At 38.2% G+C, this 14,655-nt stretch overlaps 1 protein-coding gene across 25 annotated transcripts in view; it reads left to right on the top strand.

Moving 5' to 3' along the window:
- Nucleotides 1-14,655, top strand: part of CAB39L (calcium binding protein 39 like) — a 135,913-nt gene that overhangs the window by 99,412 nt on the left and 21,846 nt on the right. For all 25 annotated transcript variants that reach the window (XM_063619182.1, XM_055244316.2, XM_063619196.1 and 22 more), the window contains 3 exons: nt 1,625-1,684; nt 6,105-6,170; nt 13,204-13,347. In XM_063619182.1, coding sequence (XP_063475252.1) covers nt 1,625-1,684; nt 6,105-6,170; nt 13,204-13,347 — 270 coding nt within the window. The remainder of the gene's footprint in view (nt 1-1,624; nt 1,685-6,104; nt 6,171-13,203; nt 13,348-14,655) is intronic.

Below are 14,655 nucleotides of genomic sequence, written 5' to 3'. Positions count from 1 at the left end.
TGCAGTGTGGGGAACCCAGGCCTCACTTTCAAGGCTGACGATAGTTGAAGCAGGTGGAGAACTCCCATGGGTGCAGCAATCCACAGTGTCTGCTGCAGCCCATAGAGGGGGCTCCCTCTGGCCTGGTTCAGCTCAGAAAATTTCTATTACTGCTCATGGGGTTTCTATGATGTTAGGGGAGGGGTGCTTGAAAGCATGCCACCAATATTATCCTTTAAAAAAAAGAGTAGGGACCTCAAAGGATCCTGTGGAACTACCTTACTCTTTCAAGGGCCCCTGATGCAGGAACTAGTTTGAATCAAGACCTTTGACAGGGTGGGAATGGAACCCCTGTAAATGGTTTTCCATTTTAGAACTTCAGTTCCAGAATGATAATGAATGCTCTGCTCCACTAGGGGGAATAAAAACACCATGTTTCCACTGATAGGCCCAGTGGTTGATCAAGTTGTGTGATAGCAATAGAGAATTAAGAGCCACTCTTACTATTTTTGAACTTGAAAATTATAGTAAACAATGCTTTAAATATTTTACTTTTAAAAAAAATTAAAGTAGAAATAAGTGGGTTTTATTATGATTGTTATCTGCCTTTTCTTTGTGAGGTTATGTTGTGTACCTTCTATATGCTTTTAGGAAATTTTAATTAAATATGTATTAAAAGAATTTATTTTGGAAAACTTTAAAATTCTTGTTATGTTTTTAATTAAATTTTTCATAGCACCTAGACAGGGCATTTAGCCTCTAAGCATATAAAAGAGATTAAGTGAGGCTTGTTTTCCTACAACATTAAAGTGAATTAAGGATATAATTTAGGTATGAGTAGAAGACAGTCAAATGTTTCTTCATGCTTTTGTTCAGTTTTCTGCAAGTTTATATCTGCCATAAGATAGGACTACTCATCTTCAATTTTGAAAGGATGGATTGTGCTACTTAGTAACTTGCACCACACCTCACATCCCATTAACCTAAGAGCAGGAACAATACTGGTTTGACACTGCTAAATGTCAGTCCTATGCTTCCAGTATCCCAAGCACCTTCATTTTAAAAGTGGTTAAGGCACTTTGGGAGGCCGAGGTGGGTGGATCATGAAGTCAGGAGATCGAGACCATCCTGGCTAACACGGTGAAACCCCGTCTCTGCTAAAAACACAAAAACAAAAATTAGCCGGGCGTGGTGGCGGGCACCTCTAGTCCCAGCTACTCGGGAGGCTGAGGCAGGAGAATCGCCTGAACCCGGGAGGCAGAGCTTGCAGTGAGCTGAGATCATGCCACTGCACTCCAGCCTGGGTGACATAGCGAGACTCCATCTCAAAAAAAACAAAAAACAAAAAAACAAAAAAAAACATTAGCTCATCTCAAGTTCCATTTGTTTCACCAGTTAAGTTATTTCTATCACAAATCTAACAATATGAATTTGAAACACTAGGTTTAACACCAGGGCTTTTCTTTTCTAACATGAAACAAACTTGTATTTCACATCTTAGGCTGAGCTAGGAATGGAAATAATTTTGTGGCATAAATGAAAATGTTCTTCTGCAACTTCTATATGTTCTTAAACCTTAGAAAAGAGACATTTGTAATATTAATAGCTGTAACAGTTTTGTTTCACTTGGTTTTTCTTTTTCTAGGATTTACTAACCAGACATAAAGTGTTGGTAGCAGACTTCTTAGAACAAAATTATGACACTGTAAGTAGAAATCATTTTTAAAGACTTTCCCACTTTCTCTCTGCCTCCCTCTTAGATCTATGAGCAATTGCCCCTGTGAATTATCCACAAGAGAAATCAATCGTATTCAGCCATACTCCTGATTTGTCTACCTGGAAACCAGGTCATCAGGAAACTTTATGGAAAATTGAGATGGCAGGAGGTCAGGGCTTTCACCTTTTTCACATCTCTTCGTGTTGTGCTCTGAAGCTCAAGAAGTGACTAGCACCTGCTTGCTTTGATGTTGCAAATCAAAGGAGGCAGTAGGTAACTCCAAAAGGAAGAGAACCCCACCCTCACTAAAGTACATCATTTTACTTGGTTGATAATTAGTCTTACTTAGTAGTAAAAATACCAGAAATATTTTTTATCTTGCAACTCCCTTCCCTGACAGTGAATCCAACTCATCCTTTTGAGATTTGGTTGAAATATGACTCTTTAGAAAGCTTTCCCTAATCCTACCCCTCCCAAAACATGCATCCTTTCTTTTTCTCTCTCTCTCTCTGTCTCTCTCCCCTCTCCTCTCTCCTCTCTCCTCTCTCTTCTCCCTCCTCTCCCTCCTCTTCCCTTCTCTCTTTCTTCTCTCTCTCTCTGGCTCCGTCTTATTTTTCACCTTGTATTATTATGGTGTGTCTGTATCTTTCTGGCTGGCCCTTGCACCCCCTAAGAGGCAGGAGTCTTATCTGCAGGACACAGGGTTAAGAGCACAGTATGGACTTTAGAGTCTGCGTGCTTGCTTGGCTTCAAGACCTGCCTCCTTAGTGGCCCTGGGCAAGTTACTACACCCACTGCAAAATGAAGATAGTAATAATATCTGCATCATAGGGTTGTTGAGGGAATTTGACAGGATTTAAAGTTTTTAGCACAGTACCAGAGTAAGCACTCAGTATTAGTTTTTAATCACTGTTACTTGTTTTCCTAATACCTAATGCAGTGTCATACATTTGGCGGTGACAGATCCATCCAAAAGTAACTATGCTTTTACTAAATGTGTAAGCAATAGAAGCAGCATTATACAGTATAATATAGCACAAACCTAGAAGGAAAACTTTATATGTTTTGTTATGTGTTGGTTCAGATGTTCTACCTCAGTGCTGTCCAGTAGAAATATAATGCAAGCCAGAAATGAGAGCCACTATGTAACTTAAAATTTTCTAGTTAGCCACACAAAAAGATAAAAAGAAACAGATGAAATTAATTTTAATAATGTACGTCTATTTAACCCAACATATCAAAAATGTTATTTTAATATACAATCAATATGGAAAATAATAATCGCTTCTTGGTCTTTTGGCTAAGATGAAGTGAAAAATGATCGAGCTATTTTACATCCTTTTTTCATGCTGAGTGTTTGAGATCTGATGTGTATTTTACACTTAGAGCGCATCTCAGTTTGGACTAGCCACATTTCAAGTGCTCAGTAGCCACATATGGCCCTGTGTTGGACAGCATGCATCTAAACTAGAACTTAGGGAAGGGGGAGTCTCTGATCCTCATCCTAGCAACAGCCAGAGTTATTTTTTACTGGGATTTTTGGCATTTTTACATGTGTTAATGTTACTACTCTATCTCCATCATCCAGTCTAGTGCCTGACACCTAACAGCAGGAATGTAATCTGCTGTCTTAAAGGAGCACTTAACTATTTGTATTATTGATGCCCAAACCAAGAAGTTCTAAATGTTTATATATATGGTATGATGAGTGGATTTTTTTGTCTTCATCTATTAAAGCAAAAAACAATTTCATGTGTATATGATATTTATGGTAGTAATAAGAAAATTAAGGTGAAGTATCTTTATTGATTGAAATCTTTAGTATTGAATTAAATTACGTGTACTTACAAAAAGAAGTACATTTTTGATGATTACTATAACTTTATGCCTTCCCAACGGTATGCAGTTTAGTTGGGCACATAATAGGCATATGGACCAGTGTTAGCAAACAAATATTAATAATAGTCCTCAAGGAGTCTCTGAATCATTTATATCCTAGACAAAAGTTGCAACATACTCCTGAATGCTGGGAAGGTGAGGCCTACTCTACCTATCAATAGTATATCTTCACACATTCAAATCACAAATATTTAACTACTTCTCTTTTAATTATAAATAAAATAAATTTTATTTTTGCCAGTTGTCTTTCAATTTAAGGTTAGGAATTAGCAATATAATTATAAAATCAAAAGTGATTTTTATGTCCTCATGTTATAAAGGAAATAGCCATAGAATCAACTAGAGTATTTGTTTTAAGTGTAAAATGTGAGGGGAGAATGATTTTTTAAATTGATACAAAATAATTATACATGTTTATGGGTTACATCAGATATGTTGATATATGCATACAATTTGTAATGATCATATCAGGGTAATCAAGATGCCCATCACCTCAAATATTTATCGTTTCTTTGTGTTGGGAACTTTCCAAATCTTCTCCTCTAGCTATTTTGAAATATACAGTAAATTATTAACTATAGTCACCCTACTGTGCTGTTGAATACTAGAACTTATTTCTTCTGTTTTTTTATACCTGTTAACCAACCTCTCTTCATCCTCCCCTCCTTCCTACCTTCCCCAGTCTCTGATAACCTCATTCTACTGCAAGGAGAATAATTTTTATTGCCAGAGGCATCCCAAAATGTAAAGACTGAAAGAGATGGGTGGATCACGAGGTCAGGAGTTCAAGATCAACCTGGCCAAGATGGTGAAACCCTGTCTCTAATAAAAATACAAAAATTAGCCAGATGTGGTGGCGGGTGCCTGTAATCTCACCTACTCGGGAGGCTGAGGCAGAGAATTGCTTGAACCCGGGAGGTGGAGGTTGCAGTGAGCTGAGATCGCATCACAGCACTCCAGCCTGGGTGACAGAGCAAGACTTGGTTTCAAAAAAAAAAAGAAAAAGAAAATTGTCTATTTTTGAATTTAGGAAATGGACTGTTAATATATAGTTTGGTTGTTCAGTAACTATATATGCTAGATGGGATGTTAAGGAAAGATTCATTAGACGTCACATTTATAAGAAATGAAATTTTTAAGAGGCTAAGATAACATGGATAGATCTACAATATCAACTAATTACTATTTTTTCCTATAGAATGAATGAGGTAAATGAGTTGTGCAGTAACACTTTGCATTCAGGTATAATACATGACAATTTGAGAGACTAAAATTCATTCTCTTTGACTCCTTATTTACCTAATTTTGTTTTTACATCCATATATCACTTCTTGTGTAATTTAGTCATTTCACAGCTGCTGAGGCTCCTGCATTGGCCTGAATGCGAGCTCTGAGAACTCATGCCCCTTCAAACCTTTCAGACTTTTTTAGCTGATATTTCTTTAGCAGTATACCATGAAACTGGAGCACATGATGCATGACTCTAAAGTAATAAAGCTGGTGGACTCGGGAGTAGGTCATACCACATACATGTATTTGCATTTTATATTTACTATTCAAATTTATCACAAGGCTTGTCTGATGCATTTAATGATCCACAAGATTCTCCTTGTGTTTCAGGATAGAATAAATAAGTCGTTCATATTAAAGAGTGTAATTACTGTGATTTTAATGTGAGCTACACCTTTGTATTTTTACTTTTCACTTTATTCTCTATCGGTGATTGTCAGCATGCACAGCTTGCCCTCATTACACAGTGGCACACACTCTCCCCTCGCACTTGACTCTCTGAGGGCTAGGAGTTTGCCACCCTCTTCAGTTCCTGATCTCTTGTCCTCCGTCCTGGCTGCGCTCATTCCTCCCACTTCAGTGCTCCATGTGCTGTGTGCCCACACCTGATGGAAGTGAATGCTGAGCCTCCCCAGATGCCAGCACTCTGTGTTAAACTGAAGGGCTAGGCCATGGTTGGTGACCATGTTAGGAAACAGGACTTCATGCACCAGTGTCCCCAGCTTCCGGTGAGAGTGAAGTGCTCCAGAGAGACCAGTTGGGCCGTCATGCAACAAAGGTTGCCTCGTTCTTTATCTGTTTATGCAGTGAATTGAACAGTCTGATTCTTTATGGCTTGCCAAGTGAAGCCTTAAGTGTATTTAATATTTTCCCAAATTGTGGAACCATAGCCACCAGCAAGGCTACTTACATAAAGATTTCTTTAAAATGGCATAAAATGAGTTCTCTTGCAACTTTTACTAGAAGTTTTACTCAAAATGATTTATTGGAAGGACTCAAAATTACTCAGTTTTTATCTAATTTGCAGAACTAAAATAAAATAGGGAAGGATGTCACTTGTAATTCTTGACCTCCCTGTCTCCCAGTGTCTTCACATGTAAAGAAGGATGGTAAAATGGCCAGAAGTTGGGAATTTGCTCCTGAAGAAGAAAGCAAGCCAGCCTAATATGGAGAATCCACTGCTGCTTTGACACTCTAATGTGTATTTTCTTTTCATTAGATTTTTGAAGACTATGAGAAGTTGCTTCAGTCTGAGAATTATGTTACTAAGAGACAGTCTTTAAAGGTAATACCAGATTTCTTTAAGTCAGTGTCCCCGTAAGTTGATATCTCATTAGCAAATGATGGGTCTATTAGTATATGAGTAAACACAGAAAAATTAAAATATCTTTTTTTATAACTTGAGAAGTATTTACTATATTTTATGTTATGACTGTATTTTATAGCAAAATAATGTTGTGTCCTGTCTTGCTTTTGGAAGTAACAATATAAGTACATGATAAGTAAAATTTAGAATATTTCTGCTGAGGCCAGGCATCTTGGCTCACGCCTGTAATCCCAGCACTTTGGGAGGCCGAAGTGGGCGGATCACCTGAGGTCAGTTCGAGACCAGCCTGGCCAACATGGCAAAACCCCATCTCTACTAAAAATATAAAAATTAGCTGGGTGTGGTGGTGGGCGCCTGTAATCTCAGCTACTCGGGAGGCTGAGGCAGGAGAATCGCTTGAAGCTGGGAGGTGGAGGTTGCAGTGAGCCAAGATTGTGCCATTGTACTCCAGCCTGGGCAACAAGAGTGGAACTCCATCTCAAATAAATAAATAAATAAATAAATAAATAAAGATGTAAAATGCAAAAATTAAACCTTCCCTCTAAGTTTTAAGCACAGCAATTGATAAATTCTTAATATCTGTATTTTTGAGTATAAAATAACGTTTTACTATCAAATTATGTTTACCTAGTTGAAATGTTATGGGGCTTCTGTTTTATGGGAAGGATTTATCTACCAGATTTGTAACATATTTTCCTAAAGAATTTTTTATACTATATTTCATCGCCAGGTCCCATTCCCTGAGCATTCACGACAGTCTGTTTTCCTGTAGGTTGCTTAAAATACTTCCTACCACTTAACATGACATGTTCACATTATATTTACAGAAGAGATTCTGAAATATGAAACATGGTCATTCCCTAAGAATTAGAAGAGAAATGTTTTTTAAAAATCAACTCTAACAAACAGATATGTCAGAAGACTGCATGATCGCATATACAAAATTTTGCTTTTCTAAAATACTGCCAGGATTACACTGAAACAGAATCTGGCAAGAGATTAAAAGACGATGCAGCTAGCTGGAAACAAAAATAAAGTCAATTCTCAATTACCCATAAATAGCATAGTTTGATGAATTATTGGAGAAGGAGGTGTGAGGGAGGTAATAAGACATTCCATTTAGTCAACAAATATTTATGTGCTCATTCTCCAGACATATGATGACAGCCAAGAACAGCTCTGGGCCTCACATTCTGTTGGTGGAAAACAGACAATAGACAAACAAATACTTAGTTTTCAGATGGTTTTAAGTACTAAAAAGAAAAGTAGGGAAAGGAGGCAGAAAGCGGCGACTTGGGAGATAGGCGTGTGTGTGTGTGTGTCTGTGTGTGTGCCAGAGCAGCTAGACGATAAGTGAAGTCCTTGAAAAGTTGATCTTTAAACAGAGGGCTAAATTTATGGAAAATTAAGATGGCTCTGATAAAGGTGTTTGTGTGTGTATGTGTGTGTGTGAAACCAAGTTACATCTGCTACTTGAGGTTATGCACCTATTAACTGGCTGTGGAGATGACAGGGAACCCAACAGAGTAAGACCACATCCATCTATGAGTGGCCCTCCCTCCCTCAGTGGAATGGTGCCTGGAAGCAGCCATGTGGCCAGGGGGAGGTGGGAGAGCCCCTGAGCGGAGGGAGATGTGGGCTGGAGTTGTTTCTCTGTCCTTCAGATCCCACTCAGAATCCCACAAAAAGAATGTTTTCAGCAGATGATAAAACTGACTGTTTTTAGTGCAGCAACTCATATGACAGTCCAGCTTGCTAAACATCACCCTGTATTATCATTTTTTCCTATCTTTTCTAGTTTTGGGATAGAGTGTCACACACTTGTGTTATTTTTACATGTCAAGGTGATGGCATTCATAGAACAATGCATTTGCTTCTAAATTTGGAGTATAATTTTAAACTAAGACAATAAAGTCAATCTGTTTTGTATCATATTTTTTGTCAATTTACTTTGCCCACGATCCTGCATCAGCCATGACCTGATTTCCTTTGTATTTGTACCCTCATTGTGTGTTAATGGGGAGACCATTTTTCAGCCAGCCATCCAGCACTTTTTATTGAATTTCCCCTTTGTGTAGAAACTCATACCAGGAGACCCATCTAGAAAAAATGCCCACAGATATGCTGCTCTCTGTGCTGGAGCCAGTAGTGATGAGACCAAACTGCGTGTGGAACTGACCTTTGGGCAGAGAGTGACTTCAGTGCTGTGTTCTCCCATGTCCAGAAAGCTTGCTAAGAGCAGATGAAGATAAGGATGTATTCTGTTTATACAGCTGCATACGTAAAGAATAGAATTCGTTATTTGTAGGGCTCCACAAGGATAGCCAAATGAGGTAAGCTTGTCCATGGTACAACGAGTAGTGGCCCTGGAAGGAAGATGGCAGTTGGAGTAGTGAACAGAGGTGACAGTGCTCTGAAGGGCCAGCATATAAGAAGTTGCTCATAAATTCTCCAAATCCTTCCTTTTTTTCAATGGGAGTCTGTCAGATACTGGATCAAAATTGAGATATTTGTATGAACTAAGGTGATTGAACCAAATTCGGAGGAAGAAAGCTGTTTCTATTTCCTACTTATTTACAGATGCCTCAGCCTACTCACGAGGCATCTTTCCTCTTTTTCATTAATTCACCCAGACATACCATTTGGCTGCTATTCCTGCCTAAAATCTTTACAGTTAGGCATCTCATGGATATCTGATTTATAGCAGGGTAAAACCAAGCATTGATGGGACACTGGAAAAAAATGCCTGACCAAATGCAGATAAATTACCTAAGAATGCAGAAAAGTATTAAAATGGTTACTGGAGAGTTGGTTTTTTTTAATGTTAGATTATAGGAAGAGATGTTGCCAAAATGGTTTTGCATCACTCTGTTCAAGCAAACAAAAAGGTAGACGACTGTGAAATAAGTTCATATATAAACATAGAGCTCATTAAATATTGTTTACTCTTTTTTTTTTTTTTTTGCTAGAAAAAACGTTCTGGAAGCTCCAGTGATGCAATTTTGGTTTTTCCTTTTGGTAATTAGATCTGTGGTAGCAGTATATTCTATTTTGAGACAACTGTGTTTATATATAAATGGATTCTATAATACTTTTTACATAGATGTTTCATAATTGCAGGAAACAAGAGGTTAGATTATTATATAGCAACTTTGTAAGTAATAAACTGTCCTAAGTACTAGGCTATTTTCTGATTCCAAAGTAGTTGGTACCTGCTGCCTTTTATTAATCATATTCTAAATTTTCCTGCACTGCTTAATTCCTGGTGTCAATAAAAAATAATTAACAGAGAAATTCCTTTCCATCATGTGACAGAGCTTAGGAATTTTTTCCTTATCTTCTGCAGAGGCCTGGCATTTAATTACTAGCAAGAAAGATTATAATTCAAAAGAAGCTTGGTGGAAACTGGAGAACTTTTTGGGCTCTGGTCAATTTCATTAAAACACTTAGGTTTCTAAAAAACTTATTTCCACTTGCTGCATGGCTTAACTATGTACTATGAGGCATACAAAATAAGAAATTTAAAGAAGTAAAATATGTGTGTTTTCCATTTATTTGGTATAGTATTGCTTTATAGTGCTTTGTATTATTCTGGAATGCAGCATTTTGTCATTGTTAATATTAAAATAGATTAACATTTAATGGCTAAAAGATTTAGTGTTGAATTAACACAATTGTTTCAGGAAAAATTGTGAAATTCTATTAGCAGAGGATAGATTGGATAGAATTTGTATGTAGGTATCCCCAGGTAATAAAAATTGAAGTGACCTAATCTGAACTTAACTCATAAATATAACTTCAACAAATGTTTATTGAATATGTGTGTGTAAATTTTCAAAAATGAAATTTTCCTTTTGCTGAAGCCTTTTAACATGAGTGTATATGATATATATGTGTCTATTCGGTATTTGATTCTTTTGTATATATCTTTAGAAGATAAGTAAGGCTCTTGACAGGCTTACAACCCAGAAGTTTTTTAGTTTTTGTTTTTTCTTTTTGGAGGGTCTGGAAGCCATACCTTTGAAATATAAGCATCTAGGAAGATAATACTATCTCCCTGTCACAAGGAGAGTTTAACCTAGGTGCCCTTTTCCAAGCTGCAACTATTTGCTTGTCAGAGAGATAAGAGAAGTTTTATTATTCAGATAAATAGCTAAAAAAAATGGTCACCTCAATTGCTAGGTGCATTAGGGTGAACCATGCAAGAGTGCACAGAAATGGTAGTCAGGTCCTCCCCTAGTGAACAGGTTACCCTTCATCTTGAGGATATATGTATGTAATGGATTGTAGCTGCTTGACTGTAATAAGGGATAGTTTTGTCTGTTTGCAATCTCTTTTTCAGAGATGAGTTACTGTATTGTGCTCTGGATATGTGGGTAGGACTTTTATTTCCCCAACAATACCCATGCACATCACACAGTTAGGTTGTAAGGGGATTTGAAACACGCCCTTATGGAGCTTATTCTTTAAACAGGGTCACAAATAACTCTGCACTACAAGGCAAAGCAAAGTCAACTGTAGAGAAGAGGAAAGGCTTTCCTGAAGACGATGTCTGAGCTGGTTCTGAGAGGATGGGCCGGGTTTGAACAGGCAGAGAAGAGGTGAAAGTGTTTCTCAAGATTTTGGAGCTTGGGAAATAAAGCCACAGAGACAGGAGAGTGGGGAAGATGGAGGAAGGGAGCCGAGGAAAGGAAGCAGGAGAAATGATTCTACATCACAGAGGCTGGGAACGGCATCTTAATGAGTTTACTTTTTTCTAAATCTATCGGAATCTAGGAATTTGCTTGTTTATTCATTCACTTTCTAATCTAAGTGGAATTGGTAACAAATACTGATTTTTGGAAGATTTCTTTGACAAAATGTGCAGAATGGATTGAATTAGGTGAAGACTGAAGGAGAGACCATTTTGCATGCTGTGGCAGTAGGTCAGCTGAAAAGTAGTGAGGGTTTGAATGAGATTACTGGCTGTGAACATTGAATGAAAGGTGTTCAAGAAACACTTAAAAACAGAATATTGGTAGGTCTTAGGTGGAGATTTGATGTGAGGAGCAAGGGAAAGAAAGGAGCTAAGGAAGACTTCAGCTCTCTTCCCAACCAGAGGAGGGCAGCTCCTGATGCCATTAACAAAGAGAAGAAAGGGAGTTGGTTTTAGAGACGCTAAGTGTGACAGTCCAGCAGTGTTCAAGTGGGACTGCCCAGTGGGCAGTTAGAAATGTGGGTCTAGAGGCCGGGCGCGGTGGCTCACGCCTGTAATCCCAGCACTTTGGGAGGCCGAGGCGGGCGGATCACGAGGTCAGGAGATCAAGACCATGCTGGCTAACGTGGTGAAACCCCGTCTCTACTAAAAATACTAAAAAATTAGCCGGGCATGGTGGCGGGTGCCTGTAGTCCCAGCTACTCGGGAGGCTGAGGCAGGAGAATGGCGTGAACCCAGGAGGTGGAGCTTGCAGTGAGCCAAGATCGCGCCACTGCACTCCAGCCTGGGAGACACAGTGATACTCTGTCTCAAAAAAAAAAAAAAAAAAAAAATGTGGGTCTAGAGTTTAGGAAAGAAGCTGAGACTAGAAATGTAGATTTGGGAGACATCTTCCTAGATGTTACAGTTGAACCCATGGGTATAGATGAGACTGTTGGGAGATAAAAGATAGCAGATCCAAGTATACAGCTTGGAAAATTGCTGCGTAAGTAGTGCAAAAGGCAAGGGAGCCATAGAAGAGATAGCAAAGGAACAAGCTGCACGAGGTAAGAAACCAGGAGCAAAGAAAGTTTCCAGAAGGTGTTAGGTTAGTGTTAGAAGCTGCAGGAAGATGAAGGAGGTTGCAGATTAACAATTTGACTACGTGGTTGCTATTCCATGTGTATGAGAATAACTAGTGACCAGCCAACATCCAACAGGGGTCATCCTTTTTTCAGGTTTAACAAACGTTATTTTCATGCATTAAAATAACCTCAGGTTGTGTACTTCTTTCATGTTAAATACACAAAAGATATATCACAGGCAAGGTGGTGGTTTACTGGCAGCCAGATGCTTGCACACATCTAGGACTCCTTTGATAGACAGTTGGCCCTCAGTTTGATGTGCGCTTTTCTTCCCATCCAGGATTTCTGTAACCATTTAACAATGTGTTACTCTCCCGAGGCCTTCAGAAAAAGTCCAATAAATAGGATGATTGAAAACTAAACATATCTTCTATATAAAGTTATATTACGGTATGTTTCAGCCCCCCGGCTGCTGAAGCTTTAGGAATTGCTACACAGCCAGGGGGCTGTAGTTCTGTTCTCCAGAATTATGGTGAGAACAAAAAGTTTCTGAGATAGAGCAACAATACATTCAGCCATATTGCTAGAGGGTCTTCAACTATTCTTACTTTGGGTATTTTTATTTTGTTTTGGGGTAATGCTGTATTTGGGGAACTATTAATTTGTCAGCAAAAAATGTTTTGCTTTGCTTTTTAATAAAAACTTGCTGCACTTACTAAATTTGATACAGATTTGGGGTCAATTTTTTTTTCTGACTTTATATCAGGTTTTATAATAAAAGTCAGGGGAAATGTAAGAGTCATTTAACAAACTGTCTTAATAGTGAACTCCTAGCATACATTTATGCAGGCAAAGAAGGTATCATTATGGTACCAATTTTGTTATTCCTTCTACCTGAATGCCTATGGAGCAATACATTAGTGGGAAGCAAGATAATTAAAGTAAGTATTGAAAACCATAAATTTATTTCTGCCTACCTCTAGGGGAGCTGCAGCAAAGACCAACTAAAAAAAGGTACTAAGCACTGACATCAGCAAAGCAGTGTGAAAAAATTGCTCAATAACTATTGCTTTTATGCCTGTGCTTTGAGATGCACTTAAGGACACTCTAATTTTTTTCACGACACCATTCTTACTCACATTTATATTTTGTTTTTCAGTGAGAAGATGTGAGCTATACCTTGAATCAGGTGGCTCTGAGATTACAGCTTTGGTTTTGTGTTTTCCTCTAGCTGCTAGGGGAGCTGATCCTGGACCGTCACAACTTTGCCATCATGACAAAGTACATCAGCAAGCCAGAGAACCTGAAACTCATGATGAACCTCCTTCGGGATAAAAGTCCCAACATCCAGTTCGAAGCCTTTCATGTTTTTAAGGTAAAAAGTACAAGCTCTGGAAACAATGTTGTAGGCAATTTTTTTTCCAGTTCCAAATGGCAAACTCCCTGCTCTTTACTCTCCTTCATACTTGAAAGAAAATGAAATAGGCAGTCTTTGTGTTTTGCATGATTTAGATGAAATTTCAGAGTTATCTTAATGAATGCCCATTCATAAAGGTTTGCTGACTAATCCATACATCTAAATATTTTTATTTTTTCATGGAGAAAATGCATGATACTCTTTCCCAAAACTTCTAAAACAATCAGTGATTGAGCTAGATCCCAAACCCTGAGTGTCAGCCTTGAATGCTTTGCTTCCTACAAGCACTGTCTCTTCGAACTTTAAATGACTCCCTGAAGACACAGCCGGGTACTACTCACATTATTAATATTATTATTTTTTTACAATGTATTTTGTTATGATAGAAAAGTAACCCCTTTAGACAATAGTGTTTTTTTGTTTTTGTTTTTTGTTTTTTTGTTTTGAGATGGAGTCTCACTCTGTCGCCCAGGCTGGAGTGCAGTGGCGTGATCTCGGCTCACTGCAACCTCTGCCTCCCTGGTTAAAGCGATTCTCCTGCCTCAACCTCCTGAGTAGCTGGGACTGCAGGTGTGTGCCACCACTCCTGGCTAATTTTTTTTTTTATTTTTAGTAAAGGCGGTTTTCACCGTGTTAGCCAGGGTGGTGTTGATCTCCTGACCTCGTGATCCGCCCTCCTTAGCCTCCCAAAGAGCTGGGATTACAGGCGTGAGCCACTGTGCCTGGCCCTACGATAGATTTTTTTAACAGGTGGGGGAGGTGGGAGAATTCTATTTGTAATTCTGTATTCCCGGCCTAACTATTGTAAATAGTTTAGTACATTTTGTTTTCCAGTGCACACATTCCAGAGTTCTTTCTACAGCTGTATTCACATTGTACCAACAATTGATATCCTAATTTTATTACTTAATGCTATACCATAAGTAACCATTTTCATTATTGCTATAAATAGTTTTTAGAGCCAGTATTTTTCTCGCCATCATAGTGTATCATTGGGTGTATTTCTTCTAGTTTAATAGTCCTATGTCATTGATATTTAGGTTACTTTCACTTTTTCCTACTCTAAGTAATGCTACAATGTGCCTTTTATGCATCCAGCTAATTTTTTTAATATTTAAGATTCTTATCTTATGATAGATACCTAGAGTGGAAACAAGCGTTCAGAGAGTTCCAGAATTTTTTTATTCTTTTTTCTAAAAATCTTTTAAAATTTTATTTATTTTTTAAATTCAGAGACAGGGTCTTGCTCTGTTGCCCAGGCTAGAG

This window comes from Symphalangus syndactylus, chromosome 15, assembly GCF_028878055.3.
Source record: "Symphalangus syndactylus isolate Jambi chromosome 15, NHGRI_mSymSyn1-v2.1_pri, whole genome shotgun sequence".
NCBI lineage: Eukaryota > Metazoa > Chordata > Mammalia > Primates > Hylobatidae > Symphalangus > Symphalangus syndactylus.
This window is presented reverse-complemented; position numbering and strand designations above follow the sequence as displayed.